This window comes from Ctenopharyngodon idella, chromosome 3, assembly GCF_019924925.1.
Source record: "Ctenopharyngodon idella isolate HZGC_01 chromosome 3, HZGC01, whole genome shotgun sequence".
NCBI lineage: Eukaryota > Metazoa > Chordata > Actinopteri > Cypriniformes > Xenocyprididae > Ctenopharyngodon > Ctenopharyngodon idella.
In genome coordinates, this window is record NC_067222.1 from 37,276,708 (window position 1) to 37,301,430 (window position 24,723).

At 38.3% G+C, this 24,723-nt stretch overlaps 1 protein-coding gene across 8 annotated transcripts in view; it reads right to left on the bottom strand.

Annotated features, from left to right (window-relative positions):
- Positions 1–723: 723 nt before the first annotated feature.
- The window catches only part of axin1 (axin 1), a 54,055-nt gene continuing 30,055 nt past the window's right edge, over positions 724–24,723 (bottom strand). For 5 of the 8 annotated variants that reach the window (XM_051888656.1, XM_051888657.1, XM_051888655.1 and 2 more), the window contains 9 exons: positions 23,356–23,496; positions 19,143–19,239; positions 13,306–13,443; positions 9,383–9,930; positions 8,661–8,831; positions 8,241–8,489; positions 6,029–6,136; positions 5,256–5,405; positions 724–2,982 (listed from right to left, as the gene is read on the bottom strand). In XM_051888656.1, coding sequence (XP_051744616.1) covers positions 2,856–2,982; positions 5,256–5,405; positions 6,029–6,136; positions 8,241–8,489; positions 8,661–8,831; positions 9,383–9,930; positions 13,306–13,443; positions 19,143–19,239; positions 23,356–23,496 — 1,729 coding nt within the window. In that variant the 3' untranslated portion in view covers positions 724–2,855. Of the gene's footprint in view, positions 2,983–5,255; positions 5,406–5,468; positions 5,670–6,028; positions 6,137–8,240; positions 8,490–8,660; positions 8,832–9,382; positions 9,931–13,305; positions 13,444–19,142; positions 19,240–23,355; positions 23,497–24,723 lie in introns of those variants that run through there. The other 3 variants (XM_051888658.1, XM_051888659.1, XM_051888660.1) reach the window with 3 other exon arrangements.

The following is a 24,723-nucleotide window of genomic DNA, read 5'->3' on the forward strand; positions in this document are numbered from 1 at the left end:
ATCCTTTGGAGTCTCGGAGTTGTCACCATCTCTGAAAAGCAGTCCGATATTGATACGAGTTGTATTACGGACTGTCAATTTTCCATTTTGCTTTTAAGCTCTTCTCTGAACGTGGTTTCTTTCTTTTAGCAACGGATATGATTCCTTAGATGGTTGCCCTTTTTCGTTGTGTTAATGTTTCTCAGTTGGGGCTAAGCTGTTAGAACTGACACAATGCATGGCTTTTTCTTTTATCACTGTTTTGAGGGAAACTTACATTTCCCGCGAAATCCGACCCGACTGCTCAAATTACAAAACTTTATTGCCTATAAGCGTACCGCTGTGAATCGGGCTAAGACAAAGAGTCTTGAACGCTTATTTTATTAATTCACTTAGTTAATAATTGATGTTAATTTTTCATCCAAAAAAAAAAAAAAAAAACCCTGTATTGCAGATTTTAGACGTTTTTAATAGTTTATTTTATATAATCTGTCATAATTTAGTGTTTATGTGGCACCTCAGCCATCGGCTGCATGAGATACTAGCAGAACTCAGGGAACTGTTGCTAGGAAACAAGAGCGCCATCATCTGTTTAGTCTTTGTCAAACAAAATTAGGAAGTCTTAACTTCAAATTATTGGAGAAAACAGTCAAGCATGGAGAAAACAACCCAAATAACTACAAACACATATAAATATATAATTTATACCTAAATTCATACAAAAAGGAGCAAGAGAACTACACATTTCTTTTATTACATATCTTTATTGTCCAAAGTACCATAAAATGATAACTGTACAACTCGGCACACTTAAGCAGAACCAGGGCACTAAATATCCAAATTGAGTTGCTGGTTGTAGTTGAAGACACATTAAAAAAAAAAAAAAAAAAAAAATGTACATATTTACATAGAAAGACTTAAAGTGTGTTGATGCTCTTCGCATAGGAAACTAACAACAACAACAAAAAGTTCTTAAGAAACTTAAAAACATAATGCAAGTCCCTGGTACTGGACACATGGAGTGAGGAGAGCAGACAGTGGATCAGAGATGAGAATGGTCAGAAAGGCACTCTGTGATGTCTATGTACAGGTCATCCATCATTCAGTGAGAGGAGCTCACATCCAGGCTATTCACAGTAGTTAACTCTTTACATCCCAGTTGATAATTACACCGTAATTAAAATGAGTCAAAACAAACATGAGAAATGTTCCATATTTTGCATCAAGTACCCATACTGTTCAAGTGGATGAGAACTAAAATAATTGAATGGAGGAAAAAACAAAAAAACAAAACATGAAACAACATTGATGACAATGGCAACTTAAATCAAACTACACTGGGAATTTAAAATTTATAAACTAGCATTAAGATGGGATGCTAGAAGAACAAAAAGCATTCTAACGTTTAAAGCACCACGTCTGGCTTGGTCTCGCCAGGCCTTCCCTAGCGGCTAGTACACTTCTCAGTGTTTCGTTACAACACACAGCCTGAAAACTCTATGGAGGAGCTTCATTTTTGTTGCTGAAACAACGCAAACGGATTTTAAATCGGCTCCTGTGATAGATTGTTCTCTTTGGTGTTTCATGATCTCAACAAGGCAGACCACGTTAGGCTAAAACTACATTTTTTAAAACCATTCTCGCCAGGCACCACATTTAGCCGTGTTAAACTAAAAGGCTACAATTCTCTATCTGTTTCTTGTTCTGTAATACATTAAGGTAAGTGTAAACATGATCATTATATTGTCCAATGGCACTCGGTAGACGATGGACCCCAGGACGACCAGAACGTCGTGTCCTCTTCCACAAGTCTCACATTCTCCTGCTCACAAACAGGCGTCAGCGCCGCTGTGGATCTTACACACGCGAGCACCTGGAAAGCAACCTTACAGATTTTGGATATAAACTACAGACCTATAGTTGTTCCACTCAAAAATGTCGGGACATTCATCCTTTGCCCTCATATCATGCGGTGCGTGAAGAGGGGAGGGATTATGCATTATGCATGTCATGACATCACCGAAAGACACAGAGCAACGTGAAGGCATCGTCGTATAGGACTTTCGCTCGAAGCGATTCTCCTTTGACATCAATGCATAATGCAGTGAAAAGTGCAGCGCCGGCTGACTCCTCCCTCTCCGACGTGGACTGATTACAAACCGGTTTTATGAGTTAAAAGCACTTGGTAAAGCGTGGGTTATGATTTCCGCTCCTCGAACAGCCTCCGTAACCGCAGCTTTGTGAAAACTACCACCGTTTCGGCCCGGGTCAGGTTGATGCCGCAGCTTTGATATGGGTTAAACCGATTTCTCTTTTTTTTCCTTTTTTTAAATATTTAAATAGATATAAAACTTTCTCTTTTTCCTTTTAAACAGACAGTCTGTACATATCTGGTACCAGTACATATAAAATTACAAGAGTTGTTAAATTAGAAAGGATATGTTCCTTCTGATACGTCATATCAAAAATATGCAGCTTTAGTAAACATATTCTCATAGTACTTTTTTCTAGGCTAACTTTACATTGCTACATTACATTTTTCAGAGTTAGAAATATAGCAAAAGTGAGAGAACGCTGCCTCACGCTTTCGTCTCTGTGAGTCCAAGGGCTCTCCGTGCACAATGCAGTGATTTTGAGCACTGAGCAGCTGTTTGACTTGACTTTAAAAGTCATTGTGCAGAGGTAGAAGCCTCGGAGTAAATAGTGTACTTTCCACAGCAACCTTCCCTGTTCTGCACCTCTCGCTCTCCAGCACGTCCACGTATGCTGTACCAAACTCAGCACCTGCTCGCCGCTCCCTCTCGTTCTCCACATGCTGCTGCTGCTGCTACTCTGCAGCCAGATTCCCTCTCTCCTCTTCTCCCTTCCTCCTAGTCTCAGTCGATCTTCTCGACTTTGCCGATGATCTTCTCCTCAAAGATGGGCAGGATGGCGTCGTCTTCGCGTACCTCCTCGAACACCACTCCGCAGTCAAACTCGTCGCTAACTTTCTTGAAATAATACCTGAGGTGTGGTGAGGGAGAGGGATAGTGATGGTTAAATGTCACTGAAGACCAGTCAAGTAATTCCATTCATTTGGCACAGTATACATCAAAAGATCATTGTATAATTAAACAGCATTATACAGTAGTGGCCAAAAGTGATATCCAGAGGAGATCTGTTTATGACCCAACGAGATTGATTAAACCATCAAAATGAGGAAAATATTTATATATGTATATTTATACATATATATTTTTATTTTTTTATTTGTTTAAATATAAAGGGAAGAACAAAACACTAAACTTGGTTAAGGTATTTATTCTGAAGCTTAATGAATCTTTTGTTTTGAATCAGTGGTTCGGAGCGTGTGTCAAACTGCCAAAGTCACGCCCCCCAGTGGAAATTTCAAAACACTTATGAGGTAACGAAGCCTCGTTTACTGAAATCACGTGACTTTGGCAGTTTGATACACACTCTGAACCACTGATTTGAAACAAAAGATTCGTAAAGCTTCGAAGCTTCATGAAGCAGTGTTTTGAAATCGGCCCATCACTAGATATTGTTGAATAAAGTTGTTATTTATTTTTTGTTTTTTTGGCGCACAAAAAGTATTCTCGTCGCTTCATAACATTAAGGTTGAACCACTGTAGTCACATGAACTGTTTTAAATATGTTTTTAGTAGCTTTCTGGGCATCTGAAAGTGTTAATTGTCTTGCTGTCAATGGAGGCCTCAGTGAGCCATCGGATTTCATCAAAAATATCTTAATTTGTGTTCTGAAGATGAACGAAGGTCTTACGGGTGTGGAACGACATGAGGGTGAGTAATTAATGACAGAAATTTCATTTTTGGGTGAACTAGCCCTTTAATACATTAATGTTAACAAATGAAACCTTATTGTAAAGGGTTACCATTTTATTTTACTATACAAAAAAAAAAAATATTTAAAAACAAAAAGTTCACAGGAAAAGCATACATTGACTACAACATAATCAGTTATTTGGTTATATATTTGGTTGGTTCTCTCTTGTTTTGCATATGTTCATAATTTTTGCCTAGCCTAGCCAAAAATTATGTCCGCACAATTTGTATTTTATTGCGTTATCACAAATTAAATAATTGACTCCAAGCACAACCACACAATATAATTTAAAAACTTGAACAAATTATTATTATTAATGTTTGAATGAAGGGTGAAAACGGAGGTCATACTTTGGCCACTACTGTATAAAGCCATTTGATATTGGAAATAAGTTTAAAGAAACCATTCATTCAAAAATGAAAAATGTCATGATTTACTCACCCTCATAACTGATTTCTATTTTTTTTTTTATCTCAGAGATATTGCAAAATTGTGTCCCATGCTATCCCTTCAGCTGCAGAAAAGTTCATCATCATTTATTTGCTCTCGCATTGATTATTGTAATGCGCTTCTTATTGGGATTTCTAAGCATACTTTAAATAAGTTACAGTTCGTTTGAAGTCACTACACTGGCTACCAGTTAAGTACAGAGTTGATTTTAAAGTTCTCATGCTCACATACAAAGCTCTCCTTTTTTTTAAGCTAGCTTATTGCTAATTGTGGTAATCATTGCTGGTTTCTTGTTTATTTTAATCGACCTATGCTCTTTTGTTTGATTTATTAATTATGCTGTAAAGCACTTTGAAAAGCTCTTTTAAGCGTGCTATAGAAAATAAAGTTTTATTATTATTTGAATGTATTTTAAAATGTAATTTATTCCTGTGATGCAAAGCTGAATTTTCAGCATCATTACTCCAGTCTTCAGTGTCAAATGATCCTTCAGAAATCATTCTGATATGATGATTTGCTCCTCCATTTGTGCTGATTAAAATAACACTGATACATTTTCTCAGGATTTGATTAATAGAAAGTTCAAAAGAACAGCATTTATTTGAAAGAAATCTTTTGATATTATAAATGTCTTTACTGTCACTTTTGACCAATCTGATGCATCCTTGTTGAATAAAAGTTTTTTTTGTTTTTGTTTTTTTTAAAGAAGAGAGAGACTTGAAATAAAATGTGCAGGTTGTATGAACCAGTTCTATAATACTTTTATGCTGATATTTTTGAAAGATTGAAAGCTTCAGTCCAGGAGCGACCAGCACAGTCTTAAGAATTTCTCTTTTTTTGTAAGTTTGGAACAACATTAGGGCGAGTAAATGACAGAATCTTCATTTTTGGGTGAACTATCCCTTGATCATTTAAACTAAACACTACAGACGGTCCTCAAATACCAACTGATGCTAAGAACAAAAACAGTGCAGAAGATTTACCTGTAGCTCCCTTTCTTGGTAAGCAGCTCCTTGAACTGTCCCAGCGTGACGATCCTCCCTTTGACAGACGTCCTGTACGGGATGGGCTCTCCGCAGAAGTAATAGGCCACGGTGATGTTCTCACAGGGCTGCTTCTTCATATTCTTATGCCTGCAAATGAACCGAAAGGCACTTGAAAAACAAACCAAAGCATTCATTCCATAATAAGATGAGAAAAAATGGTGTGTTTTGCAACAAAATGAGAAATACTATGTCCCAAAAGGGACATCTGATGCACATCTGATGCAGAGCCGTATTTGAAAGGCTCTTGTATGTGCTCTGCTGGGTTTGAAGTGGGCATGAGTGCTGGTGGGCAGCAGAGGATTGGTTTACTGTTGCCAAGTAAAACGAATTCCAGATGTCTGACAAATGTTCCTCAGAAAAAAGAAAAAAAACATTGGCATTGTTGTGCCGCTTTCATCTCATCCACACTAAAGCTTTGATGTCACTAAACTGCATATCTGCATTAGCAGCAGGCGCACATCCGCAGCCCTCGCTCTCCTCCAGCTGATCAGTGGTTAATACACCAGAACAACACTTCACTGCAATCAAATCAGCAAGAAACTACATGCTAAGACTGGTCAGTCTATATTGTACTCTTAAAAGCTACACACAGAAGCGTTAGTGAACTACATGAAGGCACAGCCCTGACAAACACATGCAGGTGCATGTATCGGTAGCATGGGATGGTGAAAGGAAGGGCTACGCTCTATGAAGAAGTATCAGGAACATACTCTGACTCGGAGAGCTCCGTGTCGGAGACGGCGGGCACCACACTGAGCGTGGGAAACAGAGCGGGCCTGACAGCGGTGCGACCCCTCTGGATCACCTCCATCACATACCTGAGGAACAACCCCGAGTTAGACACACCGGCTGCGTTTACAGGCTCACATCGCCTCATTACACGCATTCAACCTCAGCCAGACACAATGTGTGCGGGAACATGTCGACTAATAGGAGGGCGGGGAAGAGGAGGCAGCCTTGCATTGTGCATTATGGGTAATAGATGGGTCACCGACAAATGTCCAATAGAAAGAAAAATTAAGTAACAAAAGAGTTAATGACTCCAAAAATGTCAAGTGGTGGAACCAGCAAGAAAAACCTAACATTTTTTCCTTACACCTCGAATACATGCGAGTCTAGCTTTATCGTAATTTTCAATAAAAAGTTAGAAAGGTAGAAAGTATTTGAAGAGTCAGACCACATGACCGGACTGGGCAAACCTTGACATTTTAAGAGACTTATTGGCCTTGACACTTGTCATGAGGGTTTAAAGGGGTCCTTTCTATGACATAATTTCCTGTTTTGTTTTTCCTTGCGTGTTTCAGAACATTGGTCTAACCTCAAGTTTGATTTGGCAGAAGTTATTCTTTAAATATTTATATTTTAACTAGTGCTGTCAACGTTAACACATGCAATTCATTCTTTCCAGTTTAACGCGTTAATATTTAACGCAATTAACATTTTCTTTCTGTCATCCTTTGGCTAGCGTTAGAATATACGCTTACGCTCTTATTCATGCAAATGCTTTTACGATACGTAAATTGTTCGCCGCTAGAGGTCGCCTATTCAAAACAAAGGCATAGCTTGATGACGCCAAGTTTGAGCGCGGAATATTGTGAGATGTCGTCTTTACCTCACAGTCAGTGGAAAAGAATCGGGATGGGACTCGGGCAGAAATCATATTCATGGATAAGATTATTAGCGTTACTGTAGTATGAAGCAGAGCAGGGTGAGTGATGTTGGAGCGGAACGAGGCCGCTGAAGCGATTGCTAATGAGAGACGGACGCGACACACCTCGCGAGCAGTGGAGCTTTTATTTACGATTTACAAATAGTTGGAAACATTTGGGATATTGTAAGTACTCAACTGAACAAAATATATAACACTGGCCTAGTGGTTTTTGGATATTTTACTGCAAAATGTACATATTGTGCCTTTAAACAATTCAAGCATACCAAAAGAGAACGTGCAGACAGGATCTAGTTGCTTTTGCACTTGAACGAACAATAACACACAGTAAATGCCAAAAGTGTCAAAGTATAAAGAATAATGATCAAAAAATAAAGGTAACAGAGAAAATTACTCTCTGCTTTTGACTAAAGAACTTTTGTAGCTTTAATGAGGATTAATCTATATTCAATTTAGGCTATATTATGCAATGCAGATTGTTTGATAACTTTATTCAATTCCTGTGTATTTCCTATCTGTAAGACAGGTAGGAAGGGCACAGGTAAATATGACATTTATTATGTGAGGACTGTTTTAAGTTCACCTAAATTAAAAGTTCTAAAAGTAATAAATGTTTTTGATAGCTTTCAATTACACTGTAATGTTGAATGGCTATAATTCATTTTTAAAATTGGGGGGAAAAAATCATTTTCATAGAGACATCAGTAGCAGTATTAGTATCAGTGGTACTGGCCTTCATTCGTAAAAAGATGCCATTAAACAAATATTTAAAATATACTGTCTTTATGTTGTTTCTACATTAATTTGGAGATTAACTGTGAAATTATTACATTATAAAATATATTAAAAACGTACAAAAATTTAAGTGTTTTTAATTGCGATTAATCACAGAAAAAATGTGATTAATATAGTTAATTTTGACAGCACTCATTTTAACAAACCTAAAACAATTTAAGATTTAAAACAAACAAATTCAAAAGTTTCTAAAGCTTTTTTTTACTAAATCCAAGTCTAAAGCCTACCCTGACATTTTTGATGTTATGCTCCCCCCCAAAAAAATCAAAATGAATTTAAATTCAGAAACTAAAAACAGTTTTATTAAGTGCTTTTGATTTTTGAATTAATTATCCAGACCAAAAACTGAGTGTCACTCACCCAAAGGCAAATTAAATGTGATTATTTTCATGCAATAACAAATCAGGCCACCGTGTTTCCTATATGAATTATGATCTTCCATGGACGCGTCCCCTCACCTCTGCTTGGCCTGCAGCGTTCCAGACTTCCTCCTCTCTTCCTCAAGCCGCCTGCGCGCCTCTTCCAGCTGTGTGAGGGGGTTGGGGGCTGGGTTGGGGGGCATGGTTGGGTCCTGGATGAAGGGATGGGAGGGCTGCACGTTGTTGCGGAGCTGAGCGGTCACCCAAGGGTGCACAGCCCCCGGCCGCTCCACCGAACTGGGCCTCGACACCTCGTGACTCTGAGTTTTCTTGGAGCCAGAGACGCTGCTAAGGAAGAACCAAGACCAAAAGAGCTTTTAAATGATTCCCTTCGAAAAAGTGGTGTGTTAGAAATTATGAAAAATTGTAACATAACTATTTGAACAGCTGGTCAGCCTTTCATAGTGTAATAATCTAGAGGATGTAAAACATGAATCAATAATGAAGATGGTTTCTCACCCGTAAGGGCTCCTCTTATAGCGTCCAGCTTCCTTCTCACCCTCCATCATCCACTGCAGTATCTTCTGGTTCCTCTCCATGTCATCAGGGGGCAAGGGCTCTCGCATCTCAAAGTTTCGACCATCTTCTCCTTTTCTGACCGGCCGCTTTGACATCGTGCTGCCTTTACTGCTACAGTGAGACACAAGAACATCACTAAAGCTGTTGAGATAAATGGCTTCACTAGATACATTTCCAATATACACCATTGCTCAAAAGTTTGGGGGCAACCAAAAAGATTTCTATTTCAAATAAATTCTCTACTTTTGAACTTCCTATTCAAAGAATCCTGAAAAAAGTATCATGATTTCCAAAAATACATTAAGCAGAAAAAATTGTTTTCAACATTGATAATAATAATACATTTTTTTTTTTTGAGCATCAAATCATCATATTATAATGATTTCTGAAGGATCATGTGACACTGAAAACAGGAGTAATGATGCTGAAAACACAGCTTTGACATCACAGGAATAAATTACATTTTAAAATGTATTCAAATAAAACAGTTATTTTAAATTGTAATATTTAACAATATTACTGTTTTTGAGTGTAGTTTTGATAAAGTAAATGCAGCCTTGGTGAGCAGAAGGGACTTTCCAGAAACATTAAAAAGTCTTCAACCACACCAAACTTTTGAATTTAGTGTATATATATCTAATAAAAACCACTGAGAAGCATACCCATAACCCATGGGGTCCATGCCGTTGGGACCGACGCTCATTCCATCTGCATAGTTGCGCGACTTGGATCCATAGTGGTGTTGCTCCATGTTCCAGGCTAAGCCCCCGTGCATCTTCATGGCTTCCGCCTCCACCTGATCTTTGGGCTTCCCCCCCGCGGCATAGTGTGTGTGGTGAATGTGTTTGTGATGGTGCAGGTGCGCCGCCTCACCCTTCGGGCCCAGCCGAGCCTGGTGCTTGCCTTGGCCACCAGACAGCGGCATCATCAGTCCAGGAATCTTGCCAGCGGGCAGCCCATCTGGGGAGCGGGACTTTGGAGAATGGCGGCCCGTGCCCGGAGATTGACAGCCGGGGGTTTTCATGACACGCTGCACATGCTCATCAAGGATGCTCTCGGGGTTTTCCTCATGTGCATCTCGTAGCTGCAGCCCGTTGTAGCTCATTTCAGAGTAACGACCGCCATAATGCTGCATGTGGATCGCAGGAGGAATCCTGTGATTGGCCAGGGAGGGGGCGGTGGAAATGTCTGCATCGTCACCTTCTTCTTCCTACAGGACACAGAGATTATTCAATAATGACAAGATTTTTTTCCTAAATCTCAGATGTTTAGTATGAACTGGATCAGTAAAAAAAGAAAGAAAAAAAAAATTATATGTGTGCGTATGTGTATATGTATGCGTATATATATATATATATATATGCCAGGTGAGCAAGTCTATTGCAGAAAACAATAGGCTGTAGAATCACTGTGCAGTAACGTGTTTAAACCAGCAGATGTCATACTTTCAAGCTTCTATTGATAGGCATTTGTTATAGTCACATTCAAAGCACACAATGACCTGAAACAGAGCCATGAGAGAATTCTCTTATTGCTCAAAACAAGACTTTAATATTAATTTTAAAATCACAAAAATATTTCTGGACAACCACAGACCTCTCTAAATCGGATTATAAATAATTTGACATGTTTGTTTCTTTAAGATTTAATAACACTTCACATTTTACTTGATTTGTTCCACCCTTCTCTGATTTTGATTTTACTGGCAAACAACAATGAATCCTCTTTTGACAAATTTAGTTTCAGTCATAGTCTGGTGACTACATTACATTTTAGTCACTTTCTGTATTGTATAGTTTTGTCTATGAAAACAGTCATGACCTAAATGTAATTAAACTGTAATTGTGTTTCCACCACATAAACTCTGCAGTGTTACAGACTAATTACTGGATATAATATATTTAATCTGAAAAGTATCCAACATATTGCTGCTTCAAGTGGTTACTGACTGTTTTCCCCATAAAATGAATCATTTCATGTGTGTAACCGTTCAATACTAATTTAATAATAATTTTAAAAATTGTATAAAAAAAAAAAAAAAAAAAAAAAACACATTACAGAATATTTCACAATATTACAGTTTTTACTGTATTTTTTTATCAAAACGCAGCATAATTAATTTTATTATTCTTAATCTTTATTTGTTAACAACACAAGCACATTTTATGTTTATTTTAGGGCAGCACAATATATCAGAATTATTGAAATATCGCAAATGTACATATGCATATCACAACGGCATGTGATACATGAATGATTTTAATAGGCTACTACAAAACATTGTGAAAAGTCAAAGTTTTAGGTCAACGCATATAGCAGTGAATAGACTGGGCATGTGACTGTTACTTACATGACTTGCTTGACGTTAAGAGTTATTAACCGCAATAAGTTGAGGAAAACAACTCCTGTCAGCCTCGTGCTGTCTGCTGTCTGACACACTCACCCCGAAGCGTGCGTACGAGCCGCCTGTCTGACAGTGTGCGATCCCTTCAGTTCTCTTTCACGTGTTTTTGCACTCGAACGGTCAAATACACACACTGTTATGTCAAAATGTCTGTCTTGTTGACTTGAGAGTCTTGAAGGTGCAGTAAGTGATTTCTGAGAAACACTGTCGATATTTGAAATCACCAAAACAAACACGCCCCTCCAAAAAGGATCACATTCCTATCCCGATAACTCCACCCCCAAAATCACAAACACACTATGCAACACAGGCACCTCCCCCATCATGAGTGTATACGCCCCTTACCGCTTATTGGCTACAAGTGTGTTTTGGTGCTCGGGGTCCGATCCACTTTCAACAGTGTTTCTCAGAAATCACTTACTGCACCTTTAAGTGAACGTTATCAGTTGGGAAAGAAATCGGATGCTTTTTAGTAGGATCCGTGGCCATGCTTTAGGTCTTAAAGGGACAGCAGCCTAATACAGTAAACCTGCTGCTGTCTCTCAAACAACAAAAGATAAAGAGAAATTCACTCACTGCTCTTGACTGAATAACTTTCGTAGCTTTATTATGAATCAATGTATATTTAATTCATGTGAACACTATGCAGTGTTTTAGATTTACATTTGATCATTCAGTTTCTGTATTGTTTCTTACTTGAATGCTATTTCAAGTAAGAATTTGTCCTATTGTTTGTAGTTCTTATTTTTTAATAACAAAGGTAAATTAAAAATAACATAACTAATCGTCCACCCCTAGTTTCAGGTGTTTTTGTTTACCTGGATGTTCTTTATGTTAAGATTTAGGTTGATATAACTATATATTATCGAGCAAAGCGTTTTTGGTATTTTAATATTCAAATAAATCAATATTTTTTTTTTTTTTAATTTGTTTACATTGATGTTAAATTGACTTTTTAAGTAATGCTAAAACACTTCTGGTCACTTTCAGAAGTTGTAGTGATGATTTCTTTTCCCAGAAAGAATGTGAAACAAAAACTGAAAATTATATAACCAATATATAAGTATTTTGAAATGTATTTTAAATAGATTTTACACACTTAAAGCAATATCGTATTGCATATCGAATATCACATTATTTAACAAGGTATCGCATGTCGCATTTTTCTTCAATATTGTACAGCCCTAGTTTATTTCCATCAAATTTCCTTCATCAAATGCGCCTTTTCATTTGGTTGTCTTCTCATTTTCATAATGGAGAAAGTCAATAAAACCAAAGCCACAGCAATGCTTTGATTCTCTCTCCAGGTAGTGAAGTCCAAGGAGATAAGGAATTCTGAGGATTTGGCTCGTGCATAATTTTATTTTTACTGAACAGCTGTGCAGGTCAGCACTCTGGATGATCTTTGACGGATCATGCCAAAAAAAAAAAAAAAAAAAAAAGGAGACGAGGTGGGAGACAACACAAATCCAACTGCAATGCGCAAACCATCCAATTTTCAATGCGCCGTTTCAACCTCTAAAAACTAAAAATGACTGCATAACACCCCAGAATGACGATTTTAGAGTTTATTCAGACTGGTCAAAGCTTAGTTGCTGGCAAAAACATATCAGAGTCCATCCTGCTCAGTGGACCAAAGAGAGCTAATGCTGTATATAGGAGACAGTCACTCAGCTGATAGGTGCAGAAAACTTAAAACAGGTTTGCCGAAAGCCAAGGAACCGATGAGAATATCAATTAAGAGACAAATGGCATTCCTCCTTCGGCTCTTAATAACTCAAAGTCACTGTTCTGTGACAGAAGTTCCTCTTACAGGAGGCCAAACTACATAAATAATCTGCCTTGAGACTTAGCACCTGGCTTTGAGTCAGGAAAAAGATTCCCATTTGCGGTGTGCGCGAGCATTTCTTCACGGCCCGGCTGACTTCAAACAAAGTCATTACACTGAGGCAGACTAGCAAGTAGCTCAATCTCGGCAGGTGAATCGCCTGACACTGAACAGAAAGACGAAAGAAATGAGCAGAGTCCCCTTGATAAGACAGGAAGTCTTTAGAACACATCCGACTGTGTCACTCATGATGAAAAGAGGCACAGAACTCAGTGTTTGATCTATCTACTATAGCTCAAAATAATACAGTAGTGACGTGACGATTCCCTGGCATGTTTGGATACTCTACTCACCAGTCGAACCCTCTTGAGCCGCTCCTCCAGTTTTTCTTGCGCCTCACGTTCCCTCAGCACCCCCTCCAGCCTGCTGATCAGCTCCGCCGCAAACTTCTCCGGCTCAACGTGAATATCCTTTGGCATCCGGTTTGTGCGCTGATGGGAAGAAGACAATGCGAGTCAGTACTCAAGGTCACCATTCACATTCAATGCAATGCTTTTAAAAAAGAAACTACAGCTGCTGATTACACAGGAATGTGAAGAGAACAATAACACGCGACAGTGTAAAATACAATATTGAAAGCAGAAGAACATTAATACAGGCTAGACAGACAAAGACACATATTTGGGTAATGTGCTACTGAGAATTAATGCACTGATTCTGTCCACACACACACACTACAGTTTTAGTGTAAAAGCATCAGCTTAAAAGGACTTAAAGGATAGCAGGCTATAATACATCTTCGCTAATGCAATACAATATCGCTGATGTTACTTTGGTCGAAAACAGGACCACCAAACAGGTCAAACGGTTGCAGGAATTTGATCAGCTAAAGACAAAAAAATAGGAAAGATGGTTTGGAAGATGGTTAGCGTAAATTAAGAGATTCAAACACAGCACTTGCAGAGTAGCATTTACTGTGAATCGAAGCTGAAAACGAACAGTACTGTGCTTTGGCTTTACTCTGAAACATACAGTGCTTGAGACTATTTATTTATATAATTACATCACAACAGACACGATTTGATGATCGCAATTAGCCATATCACATTCTCACCTCCATGCCTTATCAAAATTCATTAAACAAAAAAAAAACACAAAAAAAAAAGTTACCGACTTTAACTCGCATTTGGCGCTTCGAACCCTGGCTAACAGGCTAAGGGTGTCCCGCAGATTGTACAGCACTGTCAGAAGCGATCCGTGCATGAAATAAATCTATTCGATAACGTAACATTCTGCTTTTCTTTTTAGTAATTGTTTATGGTCTTTTTATAATTTTAAATCACAAAATTAATCCCCCCACATATAAGTCACATCCCTGTTTTGGCATCCACTTTCTGGTTTACAGTATTGAGAAGTCACAATGTTGTCAAAGTTAATCTTCGCAAGTAAATGTAAACGCACAGCATAACAGGGATAATCATGGATTCACTCCTACATTTAAATGTGGTTGTCACGGAGAAAGTAGTTAATATTAACTGTTTAATGTGTAAAATCAAACTGGTGTGATTTAAATAAACTTCAATTAAAGGAGAGAATCGATTTTTTAATACACTACAGTTCAAAAGTTTGGGGGTCAGTAAGATTTCCTGAATGCTTTTGAAAATACTCTTCCGCTCACCATGAATTTTTTATTTAATCAAAAATACAGTATAAACAGTAATATTGTGAAATATTATTCCAGTGATGGCAAAGCTGAATTTTCAGCAGCCATCACTTCAGTCTTCAGTGTCACATGATCCTTAGAAATCATTTTGAAAACAGATATGCAGCTTAATATTTTTGTGCAAACCATGATACATTTTTTCTGGATTCTTTGATGAATATAAAGATCAAAAGATTACATTATTTAAAATAAAACTCTATTGAAACACTTTCACTTTTTAACAATTTAAAGCATTCTTGATTAAAGTATTAATATAAATCTAAATACAATTAAATTTAATAAAATAATGTTACCAACTCCAAACTACTGAAGTTCAGTTTTGTTTACTTTTGAAGTTCAGTTTACTTTTAAAGGTAATGTACATTCCTCACAGTCTATACATAAAACTGAAAATAATGCAAAGTATTAAGTAAACTACACTCAAGTCCTCCTCTAGTGTGCCGGCTGTGACAGCACAATGATCCCATGTCCTACCAGAATTGTGCCCTATTTGAAACCTCGTGGTAAAAAAAATAAAATAAAAAAGAAAACTGGGCAGAGGAAGCAGTCAGAAAACATACAACTGGACATGAGAAAAGATTAAACACTCCAAAAATCAATCCACCTTCACATCTTCCACTTGCAACATGAACCCAAAACTCATAACAAAGAGCTGACTATCACATAATCACTCTTCATCTGAGCAGATTATGTGGCACAGGGGATAGCTGCATTGTACCATTTTCTCTTCTAAAACCAATGAAACTCCAAACAACAGACATCCAGGAAATGTATTATTCCAGAAGTCTGGAAAGAGAAAAAGAGAGACGGGGGAGGAGGACAGACACATGAAGAAATATAGTTGCAGGCAGTGCCTGGACAAGGTCCAATAAAACCCTTACAGGAGCCGTTAAAATTTTGATTACAGGGCCAAATCTGATCTAAAGTCTGTTTCAGCTTTCTTTGTTCTGGCCTTCTGTTTGCTTAAGATTCATCAGTCTCCTCCACAGCCCACACGGTTACATGCCCAGTGGAACTGCAGAATCTGTCAAGTCTTGACAAGGCGTTTTGGTTACTAACACTGCCTCCCTGCCGCAGACCACGCTTACAGAATATGAGAGAGCCTTTTAAACTTAACAGAGACTGAACGGGAGAATACAACCAAAGGGTAAGAAGAAATCTGAGCGAGAGAGTGTTAAAAGGTTCAGAACCATAAACAATGTGAATGTAATGTACAACACAAGAAAACTTGAGAAAGATGTAGCAAGAAAAATTAAAGGTCATAGGTTAGCTAAAAATGAAAATATTATCATTTACTTCATGTTGTTCTAAATCCATATAACGTTTCTTTAATCCATTGAACAAGAAAGCAGATGTTGGGCAAGTTTTTTTTTTTTTTTTTTTTTCCTTCCATACAATGAATCTTAACTGAAGAACAGGCAAAAATTTGTCATTTGTGTGATTTGAATAAACACTACCATTGTTTGGGATATGTAAGGGATGTGCCCAAAGCCTAAATCTGAATTCGGAAAGGCACGGAAAATGAATAACTAGAGTTGTCAAAAGTACAGACTTCGATACCAAGTCGGTACTGAAATTTTAAAAATGTGACGCTTTGAGCACTGGATGAGTGGATTCGTACACACCTCTGATTGGTCACTTTGTTCGCGGTTCATCGGATGTGTCTGTGATTGGCTACAATGATCAATGCACGGCAGCGTTTGAAAGCACACGGAAGTGTTTGAATTTGAAAGCGTTTTGGAAGCGGGAGCGTTTGAAAGCAGGGTTCTATCAGTGGACTGGTTCGCGATAAACGCCTGCTTTCAAACGCTCCTGTGTGTATCTGTGTAAGCGCTCGGGGAAGAGCTTCATTGATGACTTTTTACAATGTTTTTACAGCGTTGATCATTGTAGCCAATCACAGACATATCTGATGAGCCGTGAACACAAAGGCCAATGAGAGGTGTGTACGAATCCACTCAAAAGAGCTCAAAGCGTCACATTTTTAAAATTTCAGTACCAACTAGGTACCGAAGTTGGTACTTTTGACAACTCTATGAATAATGCATGCTATAGAGCACCTAAAGGGACATGGCTTTCTGCAGTCGTTGATTACATTACAGTACATCAGATTTCACTTATGTGAAGAGAGTAAAAAGGCGGTCACACTGCACTTTTCGCTCCACTGACTTCCATTTAAAGGCATGTGAATGCGTCAGACCGGAAACGCAAGCTCATGTGAAAAGTTTCACATTTCGCTGTGTTCCAAAGTTCAAGTTTTGTGAACTCGGACCTGTGAATTCTCCTGGCTGAATGTTATATGTTGAATTCATGTTTATAAAACAGAAGCAACAGAGCGTGACATAGGGCTGGACGATTAATCATCAAGTAATCGAAATTCAGAACCTCTAACTGACGTAATTTTACCATGTCGGTTATTTTATTTTTTTAATCCTGTTAATACTCTTCCCTTAAAAACATTTTACCGCATGTGTAGTCACATGACTCAGCCCCCTCCAGTCAGCAGCATGGAAGCAACACGGAGCCGAACTCAAACACCGAGTCAACACACACACAGCGATCCCCGAAGTGAAATCACTTTCACTTGCTTCTTCACTAAAATTTTGTCAATTGTATGTGTTTTAAGGCTTGGACATTTAAGCAATTTTAGACCATCGGATGCGTGTCATTATATTGAGATACTGATCTGATGCATTGCGGCACACGAACACTCATACAGACAGTAGCTGCACATCACGTGAAGATCGCAAGCACAGAGAGGAGCGCAGAAACTTGCTATAAACACCGTCCTGTGATTTATCACTAAAGTAGCTTAGAAGCTTAGAAGTTATAGCAAGTATTTTTCTACTTTTAAGGTAACTACTTACAACCCACAGCTTCACAATTAATAGAGAGAAGGTGTGACTAATTCACACACGCAATCACTCTCTCATTAATGCATTCAAATAAATATACTGGTACTGTGCTAATTTATCTCTATATGATTTACGACGAGCAGAAATCTGTAAGAAATGTTATGACCCATAGATAAAATAACTGCTGAAAGTGAGCACTCTTTCATTAGGAAAAAATATCCCACCTTTAATAATCAGTACAAACCTTGTCTGTGAACTATGAGGGCAAAAAAAACAACAACAAAAAAGCAACCCCCGCCCCCCACCAAGTCTTTTGCATGCTTAAAGTCTAGTGTGACTTAAGGAGAGATGACTGACATGATGGCAGAGGATTTGGTGCGCAACAGATCCTGAGCATCACTGACAAATATCTTGTAAAACGTGTGGTTAGTACCACTGCTCCCTATACACAGAGTACATGTGATCGCAAACTGGAAAGTGAAAGTAAAAAAAAAAAAAAGCATGCATTCAAAAAATCGTTTTCAAAACCCAGCATATTAATAGCAGCTCACTGAGGCCCGCAAATAATATACAATATAGTTACACAATTGTAATTGTGAGAGAACGCAAAAGCATTTAAATATGTTTTTTCCATCACTATGTCCCTTTAGGGGCTCCGTAGAATGCGTCATTTACTTTACGAGCACAGTATTCACTTCGGGCACATACCTAATATATACACAACTGTTAGTTCTGAGAGCGAGTGTCAATGGCAGAGGAGCAAACCCACTATAATTTTACAAATACTACTGTTATTGTATCACATGAACATCCTGCTAAACATCATTTTGTGTTCAATGAAATAAAGTCAGTCATTCAGGTTTGGAACGACATGAGGGTGAACGAACGGTGACAGAACTTACATTATCAGGTGAACTATCTCTTTAAGAAAGTTTGTACATCTGCAACTTGTCATTCGATAATCAGATATTGGTGCGCACGCGGAAAAATCAGTAAAGAGTTTCCTGTACGTCATGCACGAACGAGCTGAAGTGTCTTCGCTGCCTCCACAGCTTTCAGTCTCTATAGGATGAGTGAAAGGCCCCGGTGAGGGGAAGTGTATGTTTGCTCTGTTAAATTGGGCTCTATCTCAGAGGCTCCAATTATGCTGGAGCCGGTACAGTGGGAAAGCCGAGCCATCAGAGGGGGAGGCTTCACATCTGCTGGGGCAGAGCAGGCAGAGCTGACGAGAGCATCAGGAACGCTTTAGACAGCACACTCGCGCTCTCTCACTCTCCATCAGCTATTCGCCGGCACATGATCAAAGCTCCCCAGCCACCGCTGTGCATCTTAAGAATGCACATTCATTTTAGGGGCGATGGGAGAGACAAGGCAGGGGGAAGAAAAGAGAGAGTAAGAATGACAGGGAAAGACCAGAAGATGATGGACGGAGACAAGGCTCAGAGAATAAAATAAAAAGAAGGAGTGGGGGTGAGAGAGAGAGAGAGAGAGAGAGAGAGAGAGATGGAAGAAGTGGAGTGGAATAAAAAGGTAGAGAGCACACATACACACACACACACACAAAAGTGTCGTAAAGTCAACAAGGTGTTCTGGAAATCCAAAGCATACTCACAGGAATATGAGGTAGTGGCACTCGCCCATTAACTTTGGCACTTTCGTGTATCTCACGTCGATGCGGTTTACGATACCTATAAGGTGGGACTCCATCTCTGTAGGGAAAAACATAATGGTATTTTAAAACACAATCTGTGTCAATATACAAAAACACCATATTTGAAATCATTGTCTTCTAAATACATTTTGATGGTCCAATGGTGGATAATGACAAAGAAATAATTTACTTCAAAAAAACAAAAACACCAATTGTCATTTACTCACCTGTATGACTTTCTTTCATCCATTTTACAATAAGGTCCCATTTTTTAACATTAGCTAATGCATTAACTAATACTAACTAACAATGAGCAACATATATGTCAGTATTTATTGATATTCGTTAATGTTAGTTAAAAACAAAAAATTAAAATGAAACTTCATTTTAGCTCAGGCCTATTAAATAATATTAATAGATACAACTTTTATTGATTTGTATAATGTATTCGTAAATGCAACCTTGACTAATAATAAATGCTTTAGAAGTATTTTTCGCTGTTAACTAATGTAAACAAATGGAACCTTATTGTAAAGTGTTACCGCAAAAACTAATAAAAATGACAAATTACTAAAATTAAAATGAAAACTGATAATATAAAATGGAAAGCTAATTAAATACTATAAAAGAAAAATATTAAATACTTCAATAACATATCAAAACTAAAATAACACTGGTAAAATAAAGCTGCTCTTTTCCCATACAGTGAAAGTAAATGGCTGAAAAGCTAAATTTTCAATAACCATTTCAGTCTGTTTAAAGCTATCATAGGGCTTTAGAAGATATACTTCAGAAGACTTATGGATGATGCTTCTAAGGCACTTTTTTTGCCTTTTTTAAAGCCGTGACAGTCCCTGGTCCCCATTCACTTCCATTATATGAAAGAGAGCAGCTCAGACATTCGGCTAAACATCTCAGATCCATGTAACACAAAGTCATACAGGTTTGAAACAACATGAGGGCGAGTAAACAATGGCAATTTTCATTTTTGAACAAACTACGCCTTTAACCGTAGTATCATTTGTCTAATTTCCATAATATGTCAGTTTGCAAAACTAGCTTTTAGTGAAAGCTTCATCATTGTGTATTTTGTGATGGTAGAAAAACGTGCAGCGCATCAGTGGTTTTAACGGAGCTTGCTAAATGCGAAATGTTACATCATTACCATGTGTGACTTATAAAGAAATGTCAGTTCTACAGGGAACAAAATGGTGCTGTTGCTTCATAACGACTATGTGCACACAAGACAGTCCTTGTGTGAGAACAGAACTCAGACTGCAAAGCTAAAGTGATTGCAGGTGTTTACGTTTTTGTTGTGGGACCGAAAATGCGAAATTGTCCTCCCCCTGTCTAACTGAATCCCTGGGGCAGTGGCAGCAACCGCTTCAGAGCAGAGCATGTTTGGGGTCCTTCACTGACACATGCACAGGGAGTCTTTAATCCCCCCGGGTCCTGCTGAGGACCCCCCTGCATCGCTGCCTGGCAAACAGCTGATAATGGCCTCTAATCTAGCCCACTTCAGACACATGTTTTTGCCCTGATGTGCCTTTAATGTGTTTTTTTGTAGAACACGGATCACTCATGCCATCTCTGAACTCGGCACACTCCCTGTTGCTGCCTCTCTAGCTAAAACTCGTATCCAGTCGAAACCCTCTCAAAACAAACATCCAGAACAAAAATGTTACTGCTAAACGAGAGAAGTTTACATTTACCGTTGTTCGGCTAATTTTTCGAGGGTAAATTTGACGTGAGGACAAACGATTTTCCCACACAGATTTCGCAGTGGGTTCAAGCTGATCATGTTGATTCGTTGACCTGGGGTGCGTTTCCAGAAACAACGATGCAACTCACTACTTAACTACCATAGTACAATGCATCGTTGGAGACTAGATCTAGCTAGTCACAACTGTTTCCCAAAACCGTAGCAACTTTGTCACACATCCTCGTTTGAACCACGTTGGTTACTGCTGTTGATGACGTCAAGCAGGTCGAGAAGTAATAACTTCAGCATCTGATGACTGCTTTGCTATTTTTGTTCTCCTTTATGTTGCTTTATTTCCATTCGTTTTATTCAAATTGCGGGTTCCATGCCGTACTAGAGCAAGTTCGCATATGCGCACTCTTCTTAACGCGGCTTTAATTCTCTTGACAATCTAAAAGATGTAAAATGAAATTTGTATATACACTCCTGGGCAAAGAAAATGGGCCAAGCCCAAAATGGCTAACAGTAGGCTTTTAATCGTCTTAACCACAAATTACTGGTCAGAAAATTAGCAAAATTTAAGCAAATGCACTACTTAAAAAGCCATTGCTGTCTCAGAAAAACATCAAAGACAAAATGAAGTTTTTGGCAGAATATGGGAAACTGTGTGTGAAGTGATGAATCACAATGAAGCACAAGTTGCATGGTGGTGCTCCAGAGCAGTGTCTTTGAAAATCTGCTGAGAAATATAATAATAAATGCATCTCTACCACAGTGAAGCATGGAGGAAGAGGTGTCATTGTGTGAGGAGCCTTCTTAGCTGCTGGTACAGGTGAGTTACTTCACTGTGAAAAGTCTTTTAATGTTTTGGAGTGCAGGAGAATATAGCAAAATGGTTTGCTTCTCACAAATGATAAGTTTTCATCAAGACAATGCTCGTGACCAAACTGCAAAGAAGCGGCTTGAGAACAAGTCCATCAGGCTCGTGTTTTGGCCTGGTCAGAGTCCAGATTTGAACCCTGTAGTGAATATTTTGTCTCACATTAAACTCAAATGAACTGAGAGACATTTTTCAACTACTCATGAACTGTTTGAAGCCATTAACATTGAGTGGAACAACACTGACTCTTCTTCCTGTAATAAGCTGTCTGCAAGTTTACCCGCTTTTAAAGAAAATGAGAAGGCTATTCCATGCTAAGTTACTTTATCTACAGTATTTGTGCAATTCTTGCAAATTTCCTAACTAATGATTTGTGATTAAAATTGTTAAGACCATTAAAAGACCACCTTTTTTCCAAGGAGTGTATAAATAGATTGAAAGATACAGAATACACAGCATGTTAGCTTGCTTATTTTACTAAGTACATGATCTGTTTAAGTGTAAGAATATATGCTGGTCGAGAGCTGTAGTTCCAACCACACAAATTTGCGATACTGTTTTGCGAATGTTTGTTGGAACTATAGTTTCGGGAAACACTGAATCATTGAACTACACTGGTAACTACGGAACTTGCAACGCTAGTTGGCTAATGATGCTTTTTGGTTTGTAAGTGACTTATGTGTGATCTGTGCTCTCTACGCTGTTGACAATGTATCTTTTCCACCCACTACATTTCACTAATGTGGCTGCACCTTGACAGGGAATGAGAATTGGCTGCATTAGTGAGTTTAAAAGTACACATTTTTAAAAGCTTTACATTTATTACCACTTCCACGTAAATGGAGGAAAAATCATTTCATATCGCAACATTTTCTCCAGCCGACCATGCCCTCGTGTCAGCCATTTAATTGCATGAAGCCAAAAATATTTTGGTAGCCATGCAATGAGTAGACAAATTTGATTACACCTAAGGCCAAAGCGCTGTTTATTCTTTTATGAGCTCTTATTTTCAGGCCTTGTTTGTTTTCAATATTTCATTTCCTGTTCCCTTCTGTAACCTGCTTGTGTGGAGTACAACGTGAAGGCCATTTCCTTTGTTTTCAGGGAAAGTTAATTTGAAGGAAAACAAGTCAATGCCTTCAAATTACAGCCTGCAGCGCCTCATACCTCCCAATTTGAAGCTCTATAATTAGCATAAGTAATGACATTTAGAAGCTTTCATTGGTGTGGATAATGAGCAGATGGTCCTCCTCAGAGGAGAGCAGATTTGTTTCTGTTCCCAGAGCAGAGCTGGGGGAAAATGGCACTAATTCTGCGTGCACGAGACACTGCTCTGAGACCAGCCTCTGCTAACAGCTGCCAATGACATGTAATATTGAGCTTTGTCTGTGCGTCTTCCGTTCGATTGCCGAAATATCTGGGCTTTTGCAGAACTGGCTGCAAGTTTCTTGGAGGAAGAAAATCCTGCTAAATTGACTCGGGACGGTGTGGTGAAATTGAATCGCTCTAAGCTCTCGGATGGAATGTTCCGCCAGCTTGCGGTGGTGAGAATGGATCTGTGTGTATTTGTGTGTCTATAGATGTGTACGTACACACTGCTGTCGGTCAGGGAGAGAGTGTCTGCATCACTGGACATGCTCTGCTGCTCGCTGTCGTTGGCACTGGTGGCGGGAGCCAGCGCGTAGCCGGTGTTCACGTAGTACGGATTGATGGGCTCCCTCCATGAAGAGTGTCTGTTGATGAGAAATGGGACAGTGGAGATTCCTGTTAGACACGTGATGAGGAAAACAATACTGGTCATTTCAGTGAAACAACGCATTACATTCATTCATTTCTGAGTATCAGACATAACTGCATACGATGGATGCTCAGCTGATTGTATTAGTGGATAATCACTTTCTATGGCTGGACTGTTGGTCTCTCAACTTGACCAGTAAGATCACATTTCAATAATGCAATTGACACCAGACTTCAGCATCACCTTCCAGGGGCTAACAAAGGTACTAATATTACCAAAGACAGGGAATGCAAGTATGAATGCAATATTTAGACATGAAATAAAATTGGGTAAATATAATAAAGGTAATGAATGAGTAATTCAATGACAATGATGAATAAGTTCCTGTCAATCATGAACAATGAATAATAAAATACAGAAAGAAATCTCAAAGTTTGTTACACCAATAAGTTACTTTGAATTATCAATTTAATTATTTCCTCATTACTTGTACTTACTTGTTCTTTTTAGGCCCATTAAAACAAATAATTTTAAAATGAATATTGTTTTGTGCTTGTTTAACCAATAGTAATCTAAACAACAGCTGTAGTATTTTTATAGTATATAGTATTTGCTTTCTGTAAGCAGAGAGCTTACGAATAACATTATGGCGGAGTTCCTAAAAATTACTAACATACAAATACAAACAAGGATTGGTATCAGACTATACAAAACAAATGTATCGGCTGTAAAAACCTGATTCGAGCATCCTTACGTCATAAAATTACATTCAAAAGTGTCTTAGACAAAAAGTTCATAAAGACACCACCGCGCCTTACCAGATCTGGCCTTATTCTTGAAGATTAAATGCTTTAACAAAAGGACTTGCCTTCTATTAATGATAGCAAACAAACAACTAATCAAGAGTTTCATCATCTAATTAACCTTAAACATTTCCAAAGTTAGGTTTCAGCTGGGTGGAGGCAACATGCAGACAATCAAATTCTCAGAAAACCAAATTATCTTGCAATTAGTTAAAGCTGACAAAGAACAACAACATGCCACACAGTTGAGGACACCATCTTGTCATGAAAACTGCAGCATGAATAAGTGTAATGCTGCTTAGGTACTCTTAAGATACAACCTGGTTAATGCCTGTTGTCCTAGCTACAGGGTTCCTACACATTTTCCATTTCAAAATTCCATTCTTTTCCAGACACAAATTTTTCCAAACCTTTTCCAG